At 40.4% G+C, this 27,425-nt stretch overlaps 1 protein-coding gene across 1 annotated transcript in view; it reads right to left on the bottom strand.

Moving 5' to 3' along the window:
- Positions 1-397: 397 nt before the first annotated feature.
- Positions 398-27,425, bottom strand: part of fat4 (FAT atypical cadherin 4) — a 123,940-nt gene continuing 96,912 nt past the window's right edge. The window contains exons 8-17 of the mRNA XM_028008565.1: positions 25,348-25,598; positions 20,245-24,594; positions 17,736-17,840; positions 17,175-17,482; positions 12,867-12,952; positions 11,859-12,038; positions 11,283-11,407; positions 9,665-9,882; positions 5,399-5,660; positions 398-3,460 (exon numbers count right to left, since the gene is read on the bottom strand). Coding sequence (XP_027864366.1) covers positions 1,548-3,460; positions 5,399-5,660; positions 9,665-9,882; positions 11,283-11,407; positions 11,859-12,038; positions 12,867-12,952; positions 17,175-17,482; positions 17,736-17,840; positions 20,245-24,594; positions 25,348-25,598 — 7,798 coding nt within the window. The 3' untranslated portion in view covers positions 398-1,547. The remainder of the gene's footprint in view (positions 3,461-5,398; positions 5,661-9,664; positions 9,883-11,282; positions 11,408-11,858; positions 12,039-12,866; positions 12,953-17,174; positions 17,483-17,735; positions 17,841-20,244; positions 24,595-25,347; positions 25,599-27,425) is intronic.

Raw genomic sequence — 27,425 nt, 5'->3', positions numbered from 1 at the left:
AGCATTTCATTTGTCCAGATCCAAGCTGTCGATCTTCTCTATCCTCCCAGGACCCCTCTTTATATTATAAAACAGATAAGCATGCAAAATCACTGAGCTATGATAAAAAAAAATAAGGGTTCTGTTTAATAAACCACATGTAAATAATTGCTCAAAGCAATAGGGAGGCCTGTGTCATGGGGTCCGCTCCATGTTTGGTTTGGCTGTGAGCGGCGTAGCTCGGTTTCATTTGGGTCCTGAAATGCTTTCTTAAATGTTTTGTTAAGACTCTGTATCATTTAAAATTCTGCACACATGGACAATAACTCGGCTCCCAAATGATTTTTATCTATTTTTAAAAACTGCAGATGCTCAAATGCACCCTAATGAGCTGCTGAGAAAGAAGGTACGAGAAACCTTTTAAATAAATACCTTTTTTTATTCTGTTATTGGCTTTTTACAGGTACAAAGCATACAGCATGTTATAGTTTTATCAAAAGTGGAAAATACTGATGTTACATATGTAACAAATGTAAAAAATAAGTAATCGATCTTACTTTCCCTGAAAGTAAGAACATAACATTTCAGCGTATGAAAATTTGCATAAAAACACTGCTAAAGTAATTTAAGTTAATAAACAGTACAAAAAATGTAGAAACCATACATGTCAACATAATGAACAAGAACACCACCAACAAGACAAATGACTGTGATTTTTCATAAAATAAGAAAAAATGTACATAAGTTCATTAAGTTTTAGTTCAGGTCATGTTTACAGGATCAACATTTTTATTTTCATAAGTGCCAGGGAGAATATTGGCTGGTCAGAGAGTGTTAATGCAATTTTTTCTTAACAAACACTTTTTCCTCAAAAAGACTATCTCCTCAGGCCAATAAAACAGAATCCTCAAATGTCTGTAAGGCAGCAGACGTGATTAACTTTCACTCTTGGGACATTTAGCCAGTCTTAGAGGAGGAACCGGAGTAAGGCAAAAAAAGATCGGATCATTGGTGGGGTCTGAAAAATATTGAAAGTGATTGTTTTCACACAGAAGGGCTGCGTCAGGTGCTATTTGATTAAACACACATGCTTATTTTTAAAAAATTAATAATGCATCCCTAAAAATAGACTCCTTTCATAAATGTGGTCATGAACTTCTGAGTTCCTATTCAGCCACTTTCTTATCTCTTGACAGAATATTTTGGGAGGGGAAATATTATTGGTAATAAAGAACAAAAATGCTTGATCAAGATAATGTAAGCTCCTAAATTGAACTCAGGTGAGGGTTTTCTTCCAAAAGCCATCCAGTAACCATGGATACAGTTAATGAGGTCTCAGCGAGATGAATGCACAGTTTGTACAGTTTCAACCTTGAAAAGACTGGTAAACTATTCCAAGGTGGCAACGATGAAATCATTCCTCGGTTTTCTGCCTTACCGCATTAAAATTCGTCTTTTTCTGTTGAGTATCAATAAAAACATACACTTCAATTTACTCACAAAATATACAGCCTTTCTTTTTTTAGAACGAAGATTGACAAAATTCTACAACACTGTAATAAATAGTCTCATACATATTGCTCAGCTTCTCCTTCATTAAGAATGGTTACTGAGCCATCCCCGCTGTTCATTTCAATGTCTTTTGCTGCAGCATTCTCAGGAAGCGAAGCTAAGTCCTTAAAAACGTCAACATAATGTCCAAAGCCAGGGCCCCAGTTCAAAAGATTGTCCCAGTTGAAGCCCCCAGCTTGCTGGCCCAGTTTGTGGGGCAGTGTGTAGTGTTGCTCAGCGGAAGGTGTCTGGGCGATGCCGGGCCCGCCTTCTGCCCGCCGGCTAGAATATCGCCTCTGCTTGAGCCTCCCGCCATAGTCCTCATCATCAGCATCTGACTCGTTGACTTGCGAGAGCTTGGGAACTCTGGAACTGTAGGAGACGGGTTTTTCCCTGTCGTACTCCATCTCCGAACAGGTGAAGGAGTCATGTGAGTCACTTTCAGACGAGGACTCTGGAGCAGGAATACCATCAGCTGGGTTGCGGACCCTTGACAGCGGCCTGCGGCAGTCCTCCTCTGAACTGGAGCGCCCGTGGTCAGCGCTGCAGATGCTGGGGTTGCGTGGACGTGGCGTGTTAAGCCTCTCCACCTCTTCGATGGACAGCCCCACTGGAGGCCCTGTTTCTAGAGGGATCTGTTCGATTGGCTGCTTCAGCCGGCTACCCGGCCTGGAGGTGTGACCGTGGCCGGCCATCGTCTGTGGACTTTTGCTGCGCCTCCCCAGCCGGGTGGCGTAGTTGAACATGGGCGGGGGTTGGCACATGTCATTGTGTATGTCCAGTGGGCTGCCTTCACGGCGAGCCAGGTTGAGGTCTCTGGTGGGAGTGTTGCGGTAGAAGGAAGAAGGTTTGGTGAATGGAGCTGGGGAATGTCTGGAAAGTGGATTGGGTGTAGGGCAGGCAGAGTGGGAGTGGCTGAGTGGAGTGGACCTCAGGGCTTGTGTGTACTGAGGCTGATAAGTGTAGCTTGTTGCACCTAGTGGTAATGGCGACTGTCTGGCAAACCCAAGCGGGCTGTGTCTCTGGATAGAAAACTTGGGAGTGTGGCTGCGGAACTGCTTGTAGTGTTGGATGATGTCTGCATCTGACGGCGCAATACTGCTGGCATTGTCAATGTCATAATGTTCAATATCTGCCTCTGGCCCATTACAAGGTGCACAGGGAGCACTGGGAACAGTTTCATTGTTGTGGGGAATGTCTGTTTCATCATATATCAAGTATGGGTTCTCCCTCTCAATAATGTCTGGCTTAGGGTTCCCTTCTGGTTGCTTTCGTACTGTCATGTCATCTCCGTATGGTGGGATGTTGTCTGGATCATCGAAAGCGACATTCTCACTACCCTTCTTCTTTTTCTTCTTCTTTTTCTTCTCACTAGGTTTCTTCTCCTTAGGTTCCTTTGGCACTTTGGTTTTGTTGCGGTCTTTGCAGTGGTTGCACAGGATCAGGCTGAGCACCACCAAGGCAAGGACGGTAGCACAGCTGCCGACAATAGCCGGCACAGCCCAGATGGGTAGAACCATGGCTTCTACTGTAGGACTGGGACTGCAGACAAAGCCACCATTGTCAGCTGTGGTGCAGACGGTACCTTGAGGGCACTGGATGCCCAGACAGGCCACCAGAGTTTCGCAAGTCTTGCCAGTGTAGAATTCGGAGCAGATACAGGTGAATCCGGAGTGGGGGTCTGGGATGCAGCTGCCGTGGTTCTGGCAGGGATTAGAGGCACAGTCGCCGGGCGGGACACATTGATATGTGTACCACTGGTTGACGCACATCAGGCCGTCTAAACATGGGTTGCTCTCGCACAAGTTGGGCCCTCTGCAGCCGATCTTTACAGATGAACTGGTCTTCGTTAACGCCACAAGGCTGTGCTCTCCAGTAAATGGCAGGTTCTCCCCGTTGTACTTCACGTATGCCAGGCAACCGTCAAAACCTGCAGAAAAATATGGGAAAAACAAACCGGATTACTTAAGAACAGCCAGCAGCAGGTACACAACAGAGGTATAAGGAAGAATCATTGGGCCTGGATCAGTTCCTTATAAACAGCAGGTACTTCAAGCTATAATCAGAGGTTAAGGAATTTTGTTTGGATGGGTAATAAGTTCAAGCTTAGGACAAAAACAATGAAACTGGTAATTTCTCATGGAAAGCTTCTACTGTAACAAAAAAACATATTTTAAAAATCGGGCTGCATCCATCACTGGCCAATTTGAAGGAAGACATGAAATGTTTTCTAACAGAGAATCCATCGTCGGGGCCATTATGGCTTCAAGACATGCATCTGGGTTGGATGAATGTCTCTGTGTCTAATTCAGCCTGTTGCCTAACAGCGCTGCCTCACAGATGTAAACAGGTTTTTATTGAATTTATCCCAGTGCAGATTAAATCCATTTGTGTCTTTTCATTAGCTTAGGAGCAGCGAGCGCACAATAGAACCCAAATGTTCAGACACACAGTGAGGTAAAGGCTGGTTAACAGGCAGCCTGCCACAGGTCTGCGTGCTGAGAGTGTGTTTGTTTTGAAACGGTCCCTTTGTAAAAGACCTCAACAAATCATTCAAATGGCTAATTTTTACCATATTAGTACATAGTGTAAGCCTTGTTTTTCCCTCCCCTTAAAATCCTAAAATTTACTGTGTTGCATTACCTCCTCCTGGAAACCCTCTGCTTCACCTTTTCCAAACTTATACTCAAGGACATCTGATCTGGGATTTAAAAACCCAGCAAAGAAAAGCTGAACTGGGAAGAAGTTTAGCATGAAAAGTCAACATTTTCCAAAATGAAGTCAAGTTAAACTAATGTTGGTTCTGGTCTGTGTAATTGGTAAAAACGTCACTTTGTCAAAGTTTTGCGGGATAGTAGCTCAGTTTTAGATACAACTGCCACAGGTTCATTTGCCTTGTATTTTTATACCTTTGCCCTTATGTGACTATAGTTTAGTCTTGAAGAATAACAGGCATGAATGGAAATGCTTTTATAAACCTACAGGTTTCCATAACATAAAGACCGTATTTTAAAAATAAATCAAGATTTTCAGATAGATGGCCACTATCTTTGTGTACAAATGTAACAAGCATGAGAATTTTTTTGTTTGGCTCTCGATTCTGATGAGATGATCAACTTTGTTGAAGAAAACATGAGCTACAGATGTTTTGGGAGTGTCTTCAGCAATGCCACGTTTCAATTAATTTATTTTTTCCTAGATCAATGTATCCATCCAATTGAAAAATTCCTTTTAGTTTAACAAACAATGATAATTAAAAGGGGTATTCAAATGTGTTATATATGTATTTATCTTCCCTGGAACATCATCTAAGGGTCATTTTGAAAAACTGGGGAAGAGCCTAGAAATTATTCTAATTTAATAACCAAAACACATTTTCTTTCTTCTATTTTGTTAAAAAGTCTGACCTCCTTCACTTTGGCTGCTTGTTTCAAAGACCCAGATGTATAGAAACTGACTTGATATAGTCACTGCTGTTCAGAATAAATTGTTTTTGAAGGCAGCTTGATGTTTGAAATTTGGACAATTTAGTTATGAGACTTTTGGTTCATCTCCTTCACAAGAGGACAAAGCAACACCTTCATTGCTGCAGAAGAAGCTTTTATGCATCATTAACTAACTCCCTATGCTCTTGTTTTGAGTTTGAAAGTATTTTTACTTTTGCTAGTGAGTGGCTGACGTCAGCATTTTGATGATCGGGTGAAAATAGGGGTGGTCATATCAGCCTAGTGGGAAAACTCTTATTTACTGTATGGATAGTTTGACAGTTTGCTTCACAAAACATGACTTGGGGCCTTCAGTGACTAAACCTGAAGTAACACAAAACTATAAATGATCAGGGGAAAAACTAACAGAAGAAAGTTTTTACCTGCTCCAGTTTTCTGCTGAGCGGGTCCAGGTGGGATCCCACCTAATGAGAAGGTCAGAACACTGAGACCTCCGAAGTCTTGGGTGGCGTGTTGGATGGGTCTGGGGAGCCCACCGTCCACCTGGAGGACAGTGGAAGAGCCGTTCTTAAACATCCGGAGGATGTGCCACTGGCCGTCCGACAATACAGCGTCTCCCAGAGTCCTCTCCACCTTCCCACCAACACCAGCATCCGAGATGTAGTTGATGTTGCCATTCCTCAACTGAGCAAGAGAACAGAAATAAAGTTTGGTTATGTGGTCCTTGATTGCAAATGTTCCCCTAGTAAAATGAATTTTTTAAAATTTTATTTCTACTTTTATTGTGACAGCCCACTCAGTGAGCTAGTGCAGAATGTTACACTTTTGAATGGATTGTTAGTCAGCTTTAATGTTTTAATGTTTTTTTTTTTTTTTTTTAGGAAAGCAATAACCCACAAAAGAGCTGCCCAGTCAGACCAACAACCTTCCTAGTTTCAGGTTCCTTTCTGCTCATTAATATTGTATCACTTTTAAAAAAAATTACAGAAGATGGAAGACAATTTCATATTTTTTATGTAAAATTTAGGGGTTAATTTCACAAATATAATGAAATTTGAATTATGGAAAAAAAACTCATCTCAAACATTCACTAGATTTACATTTAGTATTTATGAGTTTACTATGCAGAATATTGTACTTTCTCTTTATGTTGTAAAAACATATCTGAGAATAAAATATTTTTTTCAATTTTGGTATAACAAAAACTAAATAACACAATAAAACATAATTGAAGATGTTTCAATACATTAATTTATTGAATTTGTTTTACATTTTTAATCTGTTTCTTCCTGATCCATGCAGATATAAATTAGTAATTTTCCTAGCAACTGTTCACAATGAGAAAAATAAGAGAGTATAAAAGGCAGATTTGCGGTGTTCTTAAAAGGTCAGAAAATTGCTCCAAGAATTATTTAAAAAGGCCCTCATGTATATTGTCAAGCTTGAGGGGAGGAGATTTTCATAAATATCTGTTGTAGAATCAGAGAAAAATATAGAGATGATGTACAAACAGGAATTCCTAAGTTTTTTCCCTCTGTTTGCTCAAATGTGAGGAGAAGTATTTTTTTTCTCCTGGCATATGAGGATTTTTGTTGCCCAAAGCCCTAAAATCAAAGGTTGTATTTCTTAAACTTTTTTAACGTATGACTGTGCCACTGCAACAAAAGGCACATTTATTTTAAGGTTATATTTGCTCTTGTTACTGTAAAGGAAATAAGCTACATGACTATTTTATCAACATGTGAATATAAACATTTACGGTAAAAATACCAAAGATGACACAGAACAAGATAGTCAACAAAATGCTTACTCCCACATTTTTTTCACTGTCAGATAAAATTTAGAGAGAGAGGCAGCTACATAAACAACAGCAACAAAACTGCAGCTTCTCAGATTAATGTAATGCGTTGTCATGCCAACATTCACCAGGACTGATGGGAGGAAGCCTTTCCTGAGTCTATACCAAACTGCTCTCAGAATGGGATGCCGAGGTCAGAGATCAGAAACAAAAATGCAGCTTGACGGTCATAAATCTTTCTCTTGCCAGGACACGCTACACTCTGTCATGTTCTCACTACTTGCATGCTTTTTACTCATGCTGTTCACCTACAGGATGATCACAAGCCTGCAAACAAATGGATTCACAGGGAGTGCAATGCTTCATTCTCTGACTTAAGGGAAAAAAGCACACAATGTGTCTTAAAGCAAAATTAATAAACCTCCTTTTGGCATCGGCTATGAGTTTGTGGCTTTCTCTGCGAATGGTAATCTCGTGTTCTCCTCACTTCGATGGAAAAGTAATCTTGTTCTCCTCCCTTTACAAAGAACCCAAAAGTCAGCCATGATAAGTAGCTTCCGGAAGAATTGATTTAAAATGGGAAAAGCACACCAAGCCAAAGAATACAGAGTTCTCTGAAGCTGGAAAACCGATCATGAGACTTATTTATTAAACATCTTGTTTTTTTTCACATCACTGTTTATGTAGTTCTCTTAAAATATATACCTGAACAGTATGCATTCCCACACCAAGGTTTTTTTTTGTTTCGTAGTTGTTTTAATACTTTAGAAAGCTGAGATTTGATGAGCACCAGAAGCCATTCTGAGCCAGAAGACCAAATCAGAGCTGAGAAAGCTTCATGTTGCAGTGGGAAGTGGTCAATTGGGCTGAGATGTCTGAAAGGAAAATTGAAGGCGTCGAATGAACGTTCGGGCCTCTTTGGGCAGCTGCCCAGGATCAGTCAGAGAGGGACGGAGGAGAAGAGAAGAGGAGAGGGATGAAGGGGAGGTGTCTGAGAAAGACCGGTGGACTTTTGCTACGCTCAGTCTGTGCTGATGTCTGCTGGTGTTTTAATACATTTCTGGTTAGAAACAATCAGCCTCAACACAGTGGCAAAACATTTCCCTAGTAAGTCTAGACAGCCACATTCTTTTAGAATCAGGAAGTCCTTTGCACGTTCTGCAGGACCGTGATGGTAAACAATATCAACAAGATTTTTGTTTGAAATAAAATGCTTACAGTGATCTTTCTTTAATACTTTCTTAGTTTTAATGTTTTGTTGTTTTTTTTTTAGGAAAGCAATAACCCACAAAAGAGCTGCCCAGTCAGACCAACAACCTTCCCAGTCACTGCACACTTTATTTTTTTTAGTTTTTTTGTTATAGATTTGTTGCTGTGGTTGGAACTATTGTCCTGTTGATGACCCAGTTGGGGCGAAGCTTTATGTTTAAAACTGATATTTTGGTGTACAGATGAGTTCATGATCGACTCCATGAGGGTGAGGTACCCTGGTACCAGGACCGGCCTTATTAGTTAAAATGAGGCGTACTGTTCTGTTTTTCCTCAAACAGACCATCTCTAACTTGGTTTCATCCATCTAATGAACATTGAAGTTCATTGAGATGCAACTTTTCAAATGTAAACCTCTCTGCCATATCCTCTTGGTAAAACTTCCAAACAAGTGATGCTTATTCAGTTTTTGTCCATCCATCTAGCTATCCATTGTCTACACAGGCTTCTCCTTGTAGGGTCATGAGGAGTGATCATCTTTAAGGTTACTGTTGATGTCTTTTCAGCGAGGCATTGTACTAATACAGATCTGAGTGCTCCAAACTGCTAAACCTGCTGCCTTTGAAAAGGTGATAACAGTGATGATCATTTATTCAAGTGCATTTGATTTGAACAATGTAGTTTTTAGCCAGTGCTATAGAAGCAGAATGGTATGGTTCATTTTTACTTTGGTTTATTAAAAAAATGACAGCGTGGAATCTGTTGTGTACTTACTTTGTAATACACTCTGATGATAGAGCAACTTTAGTGCAACTTTAATTTTGTGCCTTGGAGGCCTTATACCCCCCCCCCCCCCCACCCCACCCCCAACCACACACGCACACACCCCAGTGCCATGTTTTTTCTCAAATTTAGTGAACAAAGTCAGCATGTTTGTGCTCTTAGCAGAAACATGCTGCACCCAGCAACTTTCACAGTTTTCTGTGTGGCCACTGGGCACATTTTAAGTAAAAAGAATTTCCAGAAAGGTGTAACTGTGCAGCTTTTGCTGTACATCTATCCCACAGATAAATAACCAACAGACCCAGCATCAGACCCAAGTATCAAAGGTGTTATGCTTTTTGTCTTGGTTCTTGGCTGATGAACTGTCTTCCCTGGCTGAATTGATGAGGATACATGTGAGCTTTAGGGTTTGCTGTGCTTGGTTTGGCATAGTATCACCAAGACTTTACCTTTCAGTACTTTCCCAGCTCAATAAACCCAGTATTTTTCTACAGTCTGTGATCGCTTTCCGTTTTATGCTGCATCCCACAAGCCCGGTCGTAACAAAAAATGACTGCCGGTTCAGGATTTAAAACTTTTAGCTCATCGTTGGAACACACAGGCTGAAACGTCAATTTGTAGGAGCCAGAACTGGGATTTTACTGGTAAAATTGTGCTTTTATCTCTGCCTTGCACTGCAAGGTTATTGAGTGTGAGATCACTTTTTTGATGAGGTGCAGGGATGAGCAGACTAGTGAATCACGCAAACTTTTATCTGGAGATATGCTCCTAGATTTTCACCATTCATTGCCTCAACTGGGTGAAAACCTGAACTTAGAGGTGTAACAACAGAGTTGAGAAGTACAAGAGGACATATAGGCTCATGAAAAACAAACCTTTTTGTTGCTTCTTTCCTTACCTTAACAGTGGTGTAGTTGCTGCTTTCCTGAATGTGCAACAGAGTGCCAGTCTTGCTCCGTGTCCTAAACTTCACTTCCAGGCTGCTCGGGCTGATCCCGTTGGATGCCACGCCCTGGAGCGACTGCCTGAGCAGGACGTCACGTTTGGGTCCCTGCTTCAGGGCGTAGTCGAGGCGGCCGGTGCCATCCAGAGACAGTGCAGTGTCTGGTGTCATGTCTGCAGGAAAAAGACATAAATTACTCAGAGTCCCTGCTGACGTTACAAACGTTTCATATGCCAAGTGAAAATTTCCTCTTTGCTCTCAGCGGGCTGTGAGTATCGAATTATTTTCCCAATTCCTCAGCCACAGCTACATATTTGTCACACATTAAATCCTCACATGCACGCTCTCAGGAACCGGGGCTTACAGAAAGAACCGTACCAAAATGCCTGAAATGTGAATGGAATCCCCAAAACCTAATGCAATATAAATGTATGTGTTTACTAACTTTTTAAACCGTTAAGTGCATGATATGATTTCATGTTCCAAAGCACTCTAATACCTGTACTTCAGCCAAATATGAGTTTAACAAACACAACATAAGCCTTGAAGCGATCATACGGTCAGTATGTGCAGCTGAAAATCTGTGAAATCAAAACTCAAAATTACATGTCTCTATATGACAAGGATTGAAATGTAAAGTGCAATTAGTTGTCATCCAAAAAGTTTTCTTTTGACCTGATGACCTTTTTTTTTGTCATTTAAAACAACAAAACTGTGGTTCAGTTCTCACTGTGATATGTTTGGAGGAGACTGACAACAACCATAAACATACAGCCAGGGCCACAATGCTCAAGTCAAACTCTAGAACTAAAAAGGAAAATGTCTAGATGTGTGTCTTGTAAATTTATATCAATCTTAGAGTATTTCTCCCATTTTTTGTTGCAAATGTTTGATTTTATAACTTTACTAAACTTCAGTGTTTTTCATTAAAATTTCTGACTTACAATGTCAGTGAATATCCTGATTTTGAGGGTTTTCTCAATCAATCAATCAATCAAATTTTATTTGTATAGCACATTTCAGCAGCAAGACATTTCAAAGAGGGCTGAAATTCTTTCTTCCCTAAATGGGGCTACGGCATAAAAGGTGCTTCATGTTTTACACTAATAAAAACCTCCATGAGGCCAAAAAAGGCCTCAGTGAGTCGCTTCTCATTCTACCATGACCCGAGGAGGAACTGTTCTGGTTCTGATTAGTGGTATAATTTTTCTCCTAATCTGTCATTGCAGACTCTAGATCTCCTCTACAGCATTTTTTTTGCACACGACTGCGCTTGGATTGAAAAAACATGGTTCTGTTTTTGCACGCTGTAAAGTGAACCAGCAGATTTCCCACCAAATTGAACCTGATGGCAAACACACAACAGTTTCCAGTTTTCTCAGTAATGCTACTATTTGTTTCCAGTAAGAATATGTAATCCACAGAATTGATGTGTACTGGTACTTCACCAATTTTGACTTTACGGATTTATGCAGGAAAACAAAGGCAGTTTTATTGGCGGCCATTTTTATGAGTCACGGAGGACCGATCATATAGAATTGAGAAAATTACAATTCAAAGGACAGATACTTACACTTTTCGCAGAATTTTCCCGTAAAACCGTCCACACACTGACACTGCTGCCAAGACCAGTGGTCCAAACAGGTGCCCCCATGTCTGCAGGGGCTGGCGGTGCAGGCTCCTTCCAGTCTTGGGCATCTATAGACACACAGCCATACAAAATCCCCACAGTCAGACGGGCACTTTGACAACTCAGCCTCACAGTAAGAAGCCTGGGGGTCTGCAGGAAAAGAAACTCCAAAAACAGGAGCAGATGAGCTTTGATTTGTCTCCCAAAGCAGCAGTACAAAAACCATTAAAGAACCCCAGAGGATTAGCATATTAAAAGACCTGCTTTTGCCTCACCATTCACTGCTGAGATAGAAGAGAAAATATTCAGCAACTGCCTTTCCTTCCTCAAAGGTCTGCCATTTGTGGTTTAAAAAAACATCTTTTTAAAAACTCTCGGGAGGACTTGAGAGTGTGAACAGATGTCCCACAGCAGGAGCCGAGAAGGTTAGAGAAGATGGTTGGACGAGAAAAGAGGGGAAGAGATAGAAAAATGGAGACAGTGAAGGCATGTGGGGGCCCGAGGGTTAGTGCTGCGGACCTGTCAAGGATGCCACGCGATGCCAGGGCCTGACTGGGCTCCAGAGGGCGACCATTGACGGCGAGCTCCATGATGCAGCCGACAAAGTCATGGGTGGCGATCTGACCACGGCGATGAAGGACGGGTTCTATCGACCTGACGCCGCCGACAGAGAGCCGGTTGGGCTGCACATCCAAAATCCTGCAAATACAGGCACACAAACATGCTCACAGTCAGATGCATTCGAGCGAAAGTTTTCACATGCACACACACAAAACTCATATGTGCAAATTGATAGTAATAACATATCTCATACAGAGAATCTTCTGGAAACGGGCAGATATGCACTTTCAAAAATTAATTCTCTAGTCAAACATCAATTTAAACAAAAATCAACAACTGAAACATTGCATTTTTCCAAGTGCTGTCACTACACATTAAAACTTTGATAGTATTTAATTTATTACGGTACTAAAGCAATTCTAACCAGGTGGGTTTTTAGTCTAGGTTTCAAGGAACACAGTGTTTTGGCTGTTTTTCAGTTTTCCGAAAGTTTGTTCCAGACTTGTGGTGCATAGAAGCTAAATGCTGCTTCTCCATGTTTGGTTCTGGTTCTGGGGATGCAGAGCTGACCAGAACCAGACCCCAATTCAAGACCCCACTAAGCAAATATAATAAGAAGGAAGATCAATCTACTTTTATTTAGTTCTGCATTAATTGATATATCAGTTTTTCTGTTTTGTAAGATGTTGTCATAGTGTTGTCTTTGTTTAACTGAGGAAAATCACAAATTTATTTTAAGTCACACAATGGTTCTACAAAGCTAAAGACAACAAATAAAATCTTAAGATTGTTTGTCTCCTGGAGCACAGAAAATAACCAACCATCACCACAACAGCTTTAAAAAACACAACATATTTTTGCCACAGCACATAAATTATGAGCAACATTTTCTTATTTACATTTGGACCAGTTAAAGAATCAGCTGCTGTGGGTGTGTGTGTGTGTGTGTGTGTGTGATTCTCATACCAGTCAGTGTGAACAGCCACGTTGCTAACGGCGCAATATCCTGGTTCCTGATCCTCACCGCACAGATCCACAGTAAGCGATGCTGCCTGTAGAATGACAAGAAACAAAAAGAAGGTAAAACATTGAAAGAATTATGACCAGGGATGAACCTAAATATTCCTACCAAACTATTCCTGACACACAGCTCTATCTTTCCCAGCTTCACTAAGTGTTCCCTTGGAGAGCCAATCCACCCAATAAAAGTCTTGTAAAAGTATTTATTCCTCTGTTTCTCACATTTTGTCCCCAAAAACACAAACTTCAGCATGATTTTTATTGTTTTTCTGTAAAAAGGGGAAAACATAGCCAAACTTGTAAAGTGCGAATCTTAAAAAATACGGCATACATTTGTAATCATCCTCCCTGTATCAGCCCATAATTTGCAGCCATTACAGTTGTAAGTGCTAAGGGTATCTGTCAGTTTTTAAATTGTTGTCCATTATTTATTATAAAACAGCTCAAGCACAGTCAGACCAGTGAACATCAGTTTTTAAGTCCTACAAGAGATCCTGAATTAGATGTATTTTTTGTATTGAGCTCCTTTCAATTTTCTATCAGTTCTGACCAGCTTCCCTGCTATTGCTGAAGAAAGATTTTTTTTCTGTGATCCTTCTGGCAGATCAAGTAGATATAAATATGATCTTTAGATACAAATACAGGCTTTTGTGAAGAAAAAAATGGGACCATTACAAACAATTTAAAATCTTTCCCTCTTTTGATATGTATTTATCCAAACAATTCAGCTGAAAACAAGCAAATCTGTTCAGGGGAAAATATATAAATGCAATATTGCAATAAATTAGTGGGAAATAATAATAAAACACATTTTTTTTTAGAATAGTTCAATAACATGAAACTTTGGTTTGTATGTTCTCATGCAGTTAGATTTCTTCCTCCAGGTCAACAGCATGCATGTTAAGATTAATTGGAGTTTTTAAATTGGCCATAGAAGTTAGCCTGAGCATGCCTGGTCATCCGTCTTTTTTTTTTTTTTGTCCTCTGATGGACAAATTGGCTGTTCAGGGAGTAACTCTCCTCTCACCCAGAGGCATCTGGGTTGGGGGTCCAGGACCCCCTGCTAACCTCCACAGGATTGATAAGGTGCCGCTAACAGGATAGATGCAGAACATACTCCAATGTTAACTGATTAGATGTAACAGGTCCTCTGTGCCCAATTACCTTCCTTATTTCTACAGGCCAATCAAAATATTCAGTACAAAAATAAGCAGATTTATTCCACTCTTTATTGTGATTAACTTTTAAAAATGATTCACTGAACAAACAAAATACGTGTTACTTAAACAGCTGTTAACATTTTTCGACAAAGTGATTATTTTACGCCTTGTAAAGAGTTAGGTGAGAAGATCCAAGATTACTTCTGAGCTCTATGTTGTAAAAATACACCATTTGATTGCAGACAGAAGTGGTTTATTTTAGTTTGGTAGGCAGATGAGAAGCAGAACTGCTGTAGGGAGAAAAATCTAAGAGCAATATCAACTCTTCTTAAAAAAATTTAAATGCTCCTTCAAATTTGCCTGAAAACAACCACAGATCAGGCATGAATTTGGTTTAACCTGAAATACATTAACAATAAATTGCGGCATACAGATGCACAACTAATAAGGGAACCCAGAACCACTCAAAAGGGATCCCTTACTACCTTTCAAACCTGTTTGACTTGATCTCAAAGATGGATGGCTGGATGATAAAACAACCCACCCCTAAGTCAGAGGCAGGTTCTCCATCAATCCATCTTCCTCCACTCGTCTAATGCCAGATTGTTGGAGCAAAGGTGATATCAAACCTTTTCCACAAATGTAATCCATTTGGTTTACTCTGATGTGTTATTATCTCTCACTGGAATATTAGTGTACAACATCACAGTAATATGGACACATAGGGGTTGTGTACAACATCACACAACCCCTACTCACCTGTGAATGTGGAGGTGATTGGAACACCCTTACATTAATTTGGAGGGATTCTCAATAGTCACAATAAAATCCAAGGACAAAATTATTCCATAATGCTTAGATGTCTGTTTTTCCGACTACTTATTTGAATAGATTAACTTCAGGTTTTATTAACTAATTATTTGTTCTACTGCTATAAATGTCTTTAATTCTGCATGTTCAGGACTGAGTATGACCTCAGTCCTTCACAATGCATATAGACCGACAAAAACATTTTATTATTTGATTCATATATGTGATAAGAGTGGCACAGAAATGCCAAACATTTTTCTGTTTCCCTACAGTTTCTTGTTTTCCTGTCAATGCCAGTAAAGCATTCGCCCAGCTGTGTGTTGTTGTTTCTGCATTCTGATGTAGGGAACGAGCCCAGGAGGAAGAAACGAAATGTGCCGGTGAGGAAACTGTCCGGAAAAGTGTGTGAAAGTGTTGAAAAACCGGAGCAATCACGCTCCACCTCTCCTGGAGTTTAAGTAAACACGGACCGCACCGGCCCGGATCTCTGACACAAATCATCCCCGCAGGGCAAACATACACACACACACACACACCCAAAATCTCTGTTCAGTCAAACACACACATGGACACAGTCAACGTCTGCAGGGAGGTAAAAGAGCATTCATGGATGCTTTTTCTTCAAAATAATAAAAATAAACAACATTTGAAATTAGGAGCAAACGCAGATAAAAATATGAAGTCTGCTTTTTGTGTTCTGCTGACACTGTTTTAAAACTGCTGACAAAGTTTTATTGTTTTCCTCTGCCAAATTTAACAGAGCGACCATAGTTTAGCACTGTGCCTTTACTGTCCTACATCTGCTTTTCCCCTTTTATTAGGACAAATAATTCACTTAATCAAAAGCTTGTTCTTCATGCTTTTTGACAGTTTCCAAAACTAAACTGTCACACTTCATTTTCAATCTGCCTTGAAAAAAAAAAAACATTTGAAGTTTTCTTGAATTGAAAACAAACTGTTCTTGCTTATATCAACTTGTTTCTGTTCCCTCTACTGTCAAGTAATCAGTAAGTGTTTTTACATTTGTAATTTCATCCATACTTTGCCTGTTGTCTTTCTATCTTTCTACTTTTTCCAAAGGCTTTCATTAGATAGTTAAACTGGCATTCATTGTAAAGACACTTTGGGTTTTTAGAATAATGACTTAGATTATAACTAAGACAAATCTGATCATTTTGAGAAAACATCTAGCTAAGAGTTAACATTTTTTGTATCTACAGCAAAGAAGTTGAGATGTGTTGATGGACAACCAGAAATGTTAATATTTTTTAAAAGTTGAGAACCACATTCTAAAATTACTGTAAGAAATTTCTCCATGGTGGATGAATCACCCAGCTTCGCCTTGACTTTCAAGTTTTTTTCAAAGCAAGAAATAAAATTGCTGATGCATCATTTAAAATGAAATTTAAACATATCTATTATTATTTTATATGATTTTATGCATTTGAGGAGAATTTGAAAACAGTTCTGCATGCACACATGATGCTTATAGCCTTGATTTCAACACCGTATATGACCTCTGAGCTCTGTCTGATCACTCTGAAACTTCAAAGGGAAGTCTGTGGTTTCTGCCTGTTTTTGACATCATAACTCTGGAGCAGGGACTGGAAATTGACCTGATGCCCGACCACAGAAATGACCCGCATCAACTTCTGCAAACATGGCCATCAGCATCACTTTACAGTGCCTGAGGGACCCGGCGTTACAATCCTGACATTTCTCACTCACTCTTCAAGAGCACAAACACCTCAATTTTCACAGACTCACAGTCCTCAATATGAGCTGTATTACTTTCCAGGCCATCACTCTGCAACATTTCAAAACTGACAATTTAACGATTTTACCGGCTTCCTATGAAACCCCACTGCACTGCTGGAAACAACAGATCTAAAGTCCAGCAGCAGCAGAACATTTGGAGAAACCTGACAAATCCCACTTTGACGTTTTTCCCCTCTTTTTGCCACTGTGCTGTTGGCATTGAGGAGACACTCATTCAGAGCCCAGGAGACAAATTTTCATATTTCAGGACCATTCTAAATCCTGGTATCATAAATCTCAGCAACCAGTAACATGTAATTACACGCTATAAAAACTATAAGCCGAGCTATCAGGGTTTGGGGTTTTAATTATCATCTGAAGAGACTAAAGCCAAATATGAGTGCAGAATTAAGCCGTAAAAGCTCAGGACATTAACACTGTTGAATGCAGTTCTTTCAGTTTCATCACTCTTTTGGCGACTTGAAGCTAATAGTAATCATAAGCTGTAGTAAGAAATGCCTCTTACCATCCCAGCTCTCCTGGCGATTACTGTGTGGAACTGGCCATCTGAAACTTTAATCATGGTCATCAGTTTGTAGGTTCCGCTGCCCAGGTTAAAGGAAAAACGCAATCTGCCCTCGAAGATCTCCAACGCCAGGAACTCGGCCTTGTCACCAGTCTGATTGTCGTGGTTGTACATCAGCAGTGCGTTGCTCATCAGAGTGGCAAACTTGATGTAGATGTAGTTATTGTTGGGATCCAGAGAGGGAAACTCCATGTAGGAGAGCTCCTCAAAACCATAGCTGTTCAGTTCACAGTGTTTGCCAAAAACACCTGAGGAAAACATAGATAACAGATGGCTGGTTCAAATTCAAAATCTACAGAAATTTACAGACCTAAAATGTATTCTTACACTACATTAAGCAAATCATCATCTTGTTAGATCTTTTGGCATTTAATGAAAACAAAACATACAGAGCATGAAAAATGAAGATGGTGGCAGCATTCGCTTAGGAAACTAGGGTTTTAGAACAACATTTATCTTGTTTTCTTTTGTTTTTCTTGTAACTTTCCTTTCATTACTTACCAAACGGACAGTGACAGTAATATCCATCCAACCGATTCTGACAGGAGCCGCCATTAAAACAAGGGTTACACTCACAGTGATTGATGATGGAGTCACAGGTTTTGCCTGAGTTCACAGAACAACACAAATTAAAATGGATGGGGTGGTGAACAACACAGTAAAAATGCAGAAGACAGAGTTATGGAGGCCTTTCATGACACCCAAAATGTTTCTGGCACAGCTTCACCGACTTCCAAGATGCATGGAGAAGGTCAAAGATCTGATGAAGTGAAGACTCCAGTAAGACTTGAAGTGCTGAGAAACAACTTTAGTAGAGCAATGTGGCCTTCAATGACCCTGACGAAGGCCACAAGCTGAAATGTGCAGGTCTAATAATAAAGTTGTTTCTAAGCACTTCAAGTGTTGCTGTGATCTTCATCTTATTGTGCCCTTCATGACATCACAGCTGAGTACTGCTCTGCAAAACAAATAGGTTTTACCATTTAGTGAACCTTATGTTGCTATCTACTGTAATGGGAAAGTAAAAGAAAGTACGTCCACCTAAATTTCTAGGAAAATTACAAGGGAAAACATACAATTAGAAAACAAAGTTGAAGACAAAATGGAAATGCTCTTCCTTACAGAAAAAGTGATGTGTCATTGCTGATATCTTTCTGTCTTGGCATTGTGCTAACATATACCTCTGTGCTGCAAATCAGTAAATGTACAACTCTATTGCTTGTTTTTAGAAGTGTTCACACTGATAAATCAAGCTGACTGACTTTGTACAACACAAGTTAAGGTTTAAAGATCAAACCCTTGTTCTAACGTTTCTATGGCTGAATTTCATCTCTTTGGTTGAATTTCAATTGTTTATGAAATTGTTAATGTAATTTCATAAACAACAAACTTCATTAGGGAAAGTCTAATGATCTCATTGAGTGGGGAACAATCAGGCTTAACAACCTACTGCAGGCTGTTTTTTTGGCTATTTATTGCAGTGCAGACAAACAGCTGAAATGTACATGGATGGCTGCCACAGACGCAAGCAAAGGTTTAACATCTTGATAAGGAATGTGACAGTGGTAATAAAAACAACAGACAGAAATGATGCGTGGCACATGGTACAAAAGAAACAAACTGACTGTGAACTCTGGGAGTAAATTTAATGCTGTAAATCCTGAGACATGTTGCCTAATGGAGATGGATTTAGCTGCCAAAATCCAGTTGTGGAGTACAGGAAGTTAAGAGTTCAAAGGGAGGGCACAAAAACTACTGTTGGTCACTAGGTTCATTTCTGCATGAGAGTAGTTCATCTTGATAAAACTTCTAGATTTGTGGCCATTTTTTACCTCCATAATAAAAAGGGACAGTAATGACTTCACTTTGGGCAAAGCGCCTGTGCAGCATGCTTTCAAAATGTCTTTCAGATGCTGCAGCCAGAGGTTAAACATCACACAGGATCCAAATGGCTGTTCAAACTATTTCCACTTAAAATCCACTCCCCTTTAATTCAGGTCAATAATGCACTGTGTTCATTACATTTCCAAATTAAGAGGCCTCATTGGATCTTTTATAAAGCTGCCCATTTGTCAAATAACTCAAAATGAAGCCAAATAAAAAATTCATGATGAGGAAATCTCTCTTTGTGTAATACAGTCAGGGAAGGATTCCTTGTGTCTGTGTGTGGTCAGAACTGCCAGTGCATGAAGGCACAAATGGAAATGAAACCCCAGTGATATGTATGTGTGGTGAAGACTGGATCTCTGACGAAGGTCAGATTTGTATCATCCTTTGTATCATCCTTTTTTATTAAAGCAAACACTGCAGGCTGATATGAATCACAGCTGATACTCCCCAACTAGAAACTAAAAACCAAAAGAAGTGGCTACGACATCTACTGGAAACAATAAGAAGCAAATACTATGAATGTGGGCGAACTTACTCAAAGATATACAGTGCTTTGCAAAAGTATCCACACCCTTGTATGTTTTTCGCACTGTCATCGCCATTTCTATATCACAGATCACAATAAAGTTGTGTATTATTTTAAAGGGCAAAGGACATTATAACTATTCACTTTGTGTTGAATAATTCATAGTTACATTTTATTTTATGTTATATAACTAAGAAATTATTCCTTTTTACAGCTATGGTTTCTTTATAGCATTACTGCTCTAGCAATGTATTAAGAATTCATTAGTTGTCTCACTGTGTTTATTAAAATTGGCTTACATATTTGAAATAAAGATCAATATCTTTCAAACATTAAGCCTTATTTTTGACAAATCAGAATCTGAAAAGAGTGGCATGGATTTGCATTTACAAATATTTTATTTATTTATTTATTTATTTATTTATTTATTTCACCATTATGCTGTATTTTCTGTGGGGTTACGACACAAAATTTGAATAACATATAAAGAGGCATATTGTTTTTGACATATAAATGTGAAAACATTCAAAGGGTATGAATACTTTTGTAAACAGCTGGAAAAGACACAAAAAGTGACCTCTGTGTGATTAATACCTGCAAACCCAGACTTGCAGAGGCAGTTGAAGCCACCGGGGAAGTTCTGGCACAGCGCCCCATTCTTGCAGGGATTGGAAAGACATTCGTTGACATCCCTCTCACAGGCCATACCGGTGAATCCCTCAGGACAGGTGCAGGTAAACCCCCCAACCAGATTGTGGCAGGTGCCACCATTGTGGCAAGGAGATGGCTGGCACTCGTCGATGTCCATCTCACACAGGGCTCCTGCGTATCCCGGCCTGCAGCTGCAGGCATACGGCTGAAGGGGGTGGTTGGAAACAAGGATCACAGGGACGCTTTCTTCTGTCTTCATATCAGGCCCGACACTGAGACGCCGCTTGCAGCTGCCTCCGTTCTGGCATGGATTGTGCGTGCATGGATCATGGTCTACTGCATCTATTTGCACCCCACTCTGTCTGTATAAAATGTCTTTGATACTCTGGAAGAATGTGGCCACGCCGCTGGGGTTCACATATTGTCCGTGGCCCCGTTTCACAGCTGCCATCAGGAAAGTCTGATTGTTGAGCTCAAATGCTCCATAAAGCAGCACCCCTGTGCCTAGTCCTGCTAGCTGAGAGTTGGCAATGCGTAAGAAGCTGAGGTAGTGATTGGTGAGAAAGCTTTTGACTCCATCAGAGTGCAGTCTGATGAGGATGCTATTGTCTACAGTGGCATTGTTGAAACCCATAAAGAAAACTTTGGCTGTGCTACTAACCGATCCATGGACACCATCACTGCTGCGAATGGTTAGTTCAAATGTTCCATCTGTTGAGCGGGCTTTAGCGTTGAGGTTACATGTTCCTGTGGGGATAGCAAACAGGCCAGATGATGGAGGAATAAGGGAGCAGTGGAACCGATCATGGATGTCAGGATCTTGTGGTCTAACATCTCCCAAAGAACCTCCAGAAAATGTGTTTCCGAAGTAGTGGACATAAATTTCCATAGATCGTGACTCTGATGGGTTGTCATTCTGATCGTTAATCTTAACATGAACCGTTCCAGTGGAGGACATCTGAGGTACACCAGAGTCCTTGATCATCACATAAAGGTAGAAGTCACTAATCTGTTCTCTGTCAATCTCCCGGCTGGTGGTCAGGATGCCAGCTGAACTGAGACTGAAGTAGCTGTTGGCAGAGCCAGAACTCAGAAGACTGTACAGGAAAGGGCCCTGGTTGGGAGGTAGATCCAGATCTGAGGATGTCAGGGTTGTGACTGCAGAGCCAGCTCTCTGGTTCTCCATCACCTCAGTATAGGTGGTCAGCAATGTTGGACCGTTGTCATTGATGTCTTCCAAATTCACAATGATGGTGGCGCTTCCAGTGGCAGGAGGCGTGCCCGTGTCAACTGCAAGAACTGTCAGATTATAGACAGGAGTTGTTTCTCTGTCCAGCTGTGCAGCCACAGACACCTGACCTGTTTTTGGATTTATTGTAAACACATTTTTGTTAAGTTCAGGATCAATGTAGTAAGAAAACCTGCTCCAACTGGGGACAGAGTCTGAATCCTCAGCACTTACAAAGGTGACAAGCCCACCAGAGGATAGACCTTCACTGACCTGCACGTCGTACAGGTCTTGGGTAAAAACAGGGGGATCATTGGCATCAAGAATAGTGATATTAACAAACACTTCATCAATATCTGCCCCATGGATGCTTCCTGCATTCTTTGCCAACACCTTCAGGGAAACCTTTTCTTCTTTCTCACGGTCCAGAGTGCCTGTGACATAAATCTGACCAGTCTTCTTGTTGATGCCAAAGCCTTTCTTTCTGCTTCTCCCAAATATGAGATAATAAACCACTCCATCCTCTCCCTGGTCCCGATCACTGGCGAACACTTCCCCGACAACAGTGCCTCTTGGAGCAGCTTCTGAGATCTCAAAGTAGTACTGTTTGGAAACAAAGCGAGGAACGTATTCGTTGGCTCCCTTCAGCTGGATGTTGATGTTGGCGAAGCTGCAGCGCTCCTCATCAGGGACATTGAAAGCCTTCACTGTTAAATGGTAAACCTGCTTTGCCTCGTAGTCTAAGAAGCCCTGGGTGGTGATGGTACCCGTGTTTGGGTCGATAACAAACAGATCACTGTCTGATGACTGAATCACATACGCCATGACAGCGTTTAATCCTGAATCCCGATCTGTAGCATTCATTTTGAGCACAGTGGTGCCACTTGGGACGTTCTCCTGCACAGAGGGGAAATACTCATCGGGATCAAAAACAGGAGGGTTGTCGTTTACATCAGTGACTTGTACTGTGACTGAGACATAACTTGATTTTGCAATCCATCCACCATCAGTAGCTGAAACTCTTAGTTCATGTTGGTGCTGCTCTTCATAATCTAAAGAATTAGCTAAGGATAACACACCAGTTTTACTATTCAATGTAAACAAACCCTTATCATTGCCTGAGGTTATACTGTAAGTGATAAGGCCATTCATTTCTTTGTCTTTGTCTCTGGCAGAAAGAGTTCTGATTGCTGTTCCCACAGCGAGGCTTTCAGGTACTGTGGCTGAAATTTGGCTTTGTGAGAACTCTGGTGTGTGATGGTTTTCTTCTGTCACTACAATTTTCGCCGTTGTTTGTGCAGACAAGGGAGGATTTCCTTTGTCCCTCGCAGTGATGTCAATGAGGAAAATCTTATTTATATCAGACGTCAGGGAAGCAGCAACTGTAATCCACCCACTTATTTTGTCTAGTTTGAATTTACTGGAGCTGTTCCCTCCTGTTATCAGGTACTCAATCTCAGAGTTAAGGCCAAAATCTTTCTTATCATAAGCTGTGATTTTTATTAGTCTGGTGCCGACTTTGACACTTTTAGTGACAGGAGTGAAGTAAGTGGTGGAATCAAACTCAGGAGGGTTATCATTACTGTCCACTATATTTACAATCACTGTTGTTTCACTCATTAAAGGCTTCACTGCTCGGTCTGAGGCTGTCACAATGAAGCTGTGCCGGTTTATATTTACACTGGCAGCACCAGTCGAGTTCTGATACTTTAACTGCTGCTTAATGAACACCTCTCCAGAGCTGGCATTGATTCTGAAGTACTCTGACTGGGATCGGATGAAGTAGAAAATTTTGCCGTTGACTCCCTCATCTGGATCTGTGGCCAAGACTTGTGTGACCAGAGAACCAACCTCTGTGAGCTCCGGGTAGTCCAAGTAATAAGATGGACGGCTGAACCTGGGAGCATTATCGTTAATGTCTGTTATAAATATTGTTACGTCTGTGCTTACTGTCCAGCCAGAGTCATGAGCAGACACTTTAATGATGTAGTGATCTGTGTCTTCTCTATTAAGAGGCCTGCTGATAGTTATGTCCCCTGTGCTTGGATTAATACTGAATGGAAGGCTGTTATCTGTAACAGAGTAGCGGCTAACGGCGTTTGAACCAGCATCCTCGTCTGTGGTTGTGACTCTGGTAACGGTGTAGCCAACAGGTGCATTTTCAGCCACTGTTGCACTGAATATCTTGGAAAACCTGGGAGCATTATCGTTCACATCCAGCACATTAATTAGTACCTTAACTGCTGTGTTTTTTGGTGGTGAACCTCGATCAGTGGCTTTCACTTTTAGTGCATAAAGCGCCACTTTCTCTCGGTCCAGTGGCCTAGTGGTTCGTATTTCACCAGTGGCTCGGTTGATGCTGAAACTGTTCTCCTTGTTGCCCTCGGTTATAGCGTATTCCAGCTGTCCATTGTTGCCACTGTCCAAGTCAACGGCGGTGACCATCAGGACGCGCTGTGGTGGTAGGTTCTCCAGTATCTCAGCATGAAACGGGTCCTTATCAAACACTGGGTGGTTGTCATTCACATCCAGAACATTTATTTCTACTTTCTCATAGGAAGAGTAAGGGGGGAAACCCTGATCTCTGGCTTCAATCCATAGAACATATTTGGAAATGTGCTCGTAATCCAGCGGATGTCTGATGGATAACTCGCCTGAGAGCTGATCTATGTGAAAGGCATAATCAAGGTTGCCACTTGCTATGTAGTATGACAATGGTCCACCCCTCATAGAAGACCCTGTCACTGTTGTGACAATGTGGTTAGTGGGTTGATTCTCCAGAAAAGTAAACGCCCGCTCCTTCAGCTTGATAATGGGGAAGTTTCCTCCCGTAACAAATCGCACCGTCACTGTGGTCGTATCCATTTTTGGGTTAGCTCCACCGTCCTTTACACAGACTGTCAGCGTAACCTCTGAACTTCCAGACAGCCTCTCATTGGCAGTGATGGCGCCTCTTACTGGATCGATCTTGAACTTCTCTGAGTTCCGACCTATCAGGGAGTAGTGCAGCTGGGCATTAGAGCCAGAGTCCTCATCAGTGACGGTAACAGCAAAAACAAGCGAACCTGAAGACACAAAAAAAGAAAAAAATAATATATTTAACCCTAACAAACAAATGAAACACCAAAGGAAGAGAATGAAAGCTTAATTTCTTGTAAATATGTGTACCAATGCATAAACAATACAGCCACTTGATCACTTAACAGAATTTTCATGTCTTACCCTCTCCAACAGTTTAATAAAAAATAATACAAAATAGTTATAATTAATCTAATAAGAAAATACAATAAACGTTGGACTGTATCTTGCTGAATAAGCATTTAAAATCTGTTATGTTTTTAACATAATACAGTACTTTGTAATAAGTTTTGAACATTTCTGATTTTCCCACAGAATGTTTAGCTTGAAATACATTCCAAAATATTCTGAAACTTCTTAATTGAAAATGTTCAAATGTTCACAGGTTCTTCTCACATGTTAATGTGTATCCATGTTATGAACATGTTGCATAACAAAGACCTTTTACTCTCCATGTGAAGGTCATCCATGACTACTGGACAACTGGAAAAACAGCAATCTCCCTCGTGATTGTGTATATAAGATTTATGTAATAAATATCTTTTTTTGTTGTTTTAATGTTCTGAGAAACTGAATTTCACATTTTCATTTTCAGCTACAGTCTTTTGACTTTTTGACTACAATTTCTGAAATATATTATCTTTTCAGTGATACATTATTTTATAACCATGTCAAGCAGATTTGAGGAGTAAACAGATATACCAGGTGGATAGTGTAACATTTTAGAGCCCCTAACTAACCTGTTGCAGTGGAGGCAGGGATGTGGGTCACGTAGGGGTGATGATGGAAGCGTGGAGGATTGTCATTGATGTCGGCCACCGTCACGGACACGGTGGCGGAGCTCGACAAGCCCTGGGGCTGCCCTCCATCTGTCGCAACAACTAGCAGCTGGTAATTGTCCCTCTCCTCTCGGTCCAGCAGGGAGCTGGTAATAATCTGCCCTGTTGCAGGGTTGATGGAGAACTGGCCATGTCCCCCACTCAGACTGTAGCTGTAAGAAATAAAAATATCAGATATCAGCTGTGGTAGTATCATGTTTATTAGCAAAACACCTATTTGCTTCTGGATTGTGGAGCTGCTTTGGGTTTTAATAAGGTATCAGAAATGAGTTATTACAGGTCAAATATTCCAATTAAAAGAGGTTTTATGTGTAACAGTTTGTCTGAATCAAGTCACATCCCTATACGTAGGCATCACGTCACATCAGATACAGATACAGCTTTCTGATTTATTGTTCAAAGAGTCACAGTAAGTTCAGTGTGTTCTTTTGACAAGAGCTGCAAAAACCTTCTGTGAAAAGCACTTGCCCCATGACAAATTTCTCATATTTTTATGTCATACCTAAATCTTCCAGAATCTCAAAATGAATTTTAGTAGAAACATAACCTGAGTAAATAGAAAATAGTTTTCATAAAATGATTCCACATATTATGGGAAAAAGCTATCCAAACCAGGCCCTACGATGTCCTTGTTAAATCATGAATTAACAGTTATTAATCACATTTTGGGAGTACTTCACTAGCCATACTAAGGCCCAGTTACTGTCCTGTAGAAGTTAGCACATCTGTCAACATGAAGTAGCCTCAAAGGCTCAAAAAGTAACATCTTATGCTTTGTAATGAAGAAATTCAAAAACAGATGAGAAACAAAATTATGGATATCTGTCAGTATTACTACTGTGTTGATACTGAGCACCAAAACCTACTAAGGAATTGGTACTCATGCAAACCACAGTGGAAACATTGATGAATCAGGTTGCCAGGCAACTAAAATTACTCAAATAGCACAATAACAACTCACCAAGAAGGTCATGGGAGAAACTAGAACAACAGTTTAAACTACAACAAACCTCATTTGCCTTAGGCAAGAGTCCATGGTAAATAGCATCCATGGGAAAGTTTCCAAGTGCAAACCACATTTGCCAACCCCACCTGAACTAAGATGATCCACAAGATTTTGGCAAAATAGGAAGTCATTGGAAGGTGTACATTGAGATAAGTCTGATGTAAAACCGTTGCAAAAACAAAACAGCAAGTCCACCCCTGACTGGCTAAAATAAAATAAAGGTTTGGAGTGGCCTAGTCAAAGGCAGGACTTGCATCTAATTGAGACATATTGGTGTGAGTTTAATTTGGCCATTTATGCTTGAAAACCATCTCATTGCTCATTCGTAGTTATTTCACTTTATGACAGCTGCCTCAACAAATTATTAGGTTTAGAAAGCAAATACTTCCAGCTCAGTTTGGATATATAAAATCATTTTGCATTTATTCTGGTTAGCTCTATCTAATTTTAGAATTTGATTTCTCTGAAGTAGAAAATAAATCTGTAACAGAACAAATACCTGTCTCAGTACCAAATTAATATTTTTGTATGAAAGAGTGAGACATGGTTTAAAAATGTATAAAAAAAACCCCTTGAGAATTGCACTACATACAATGCAACCAAAATATGGCTCCTTTAACGACATGAAGGGTGAAGCTCATCTGGACTGGGAACCAAGCAGGGGGCCACTCACTTCTATTTTCAAATAAATATTGTGTTTCATCCTTTAGCTCATGAGTCTCCATCAGAATACCAGCCTTAAATGTAAACTGACACATACATGTTCACACCAGAACATATTTTGAAAAGCTTTCCCCCTACAGAGCTAGCACTACAAATGGCAGGACAACGTGTGAACTTCATGCAAAGCTTATTTAGATATTCTCACCAATATAAACTGTCCACAGATGCTTGTGGTTCAGTTCAAGTTTTATGTGTAGATGAGTTGTGAGAATGGAAACTAACAAGTGAAGGTAACCGGTTCTGGACTCTA

Source organism: Xiphophorus couchianus, chromosome 23, assembly GCF_001444195.1.
Source record: "Xiphophorus couchianus chromosome 23, X_couchianus-1.0, whole genome shotgun sequence".
NCBI classification, from domain to species: domain Eukaryota; kingdom Metazoa; phylum Chordata; class Actinopteri; order Cyprinodontiformes; family Poeciliidae; genus Xiphophorus; species Xiphophorus couchianus.
This window is presented reverse-complemented; position numbering and strand designations above follow the sequence as displayed.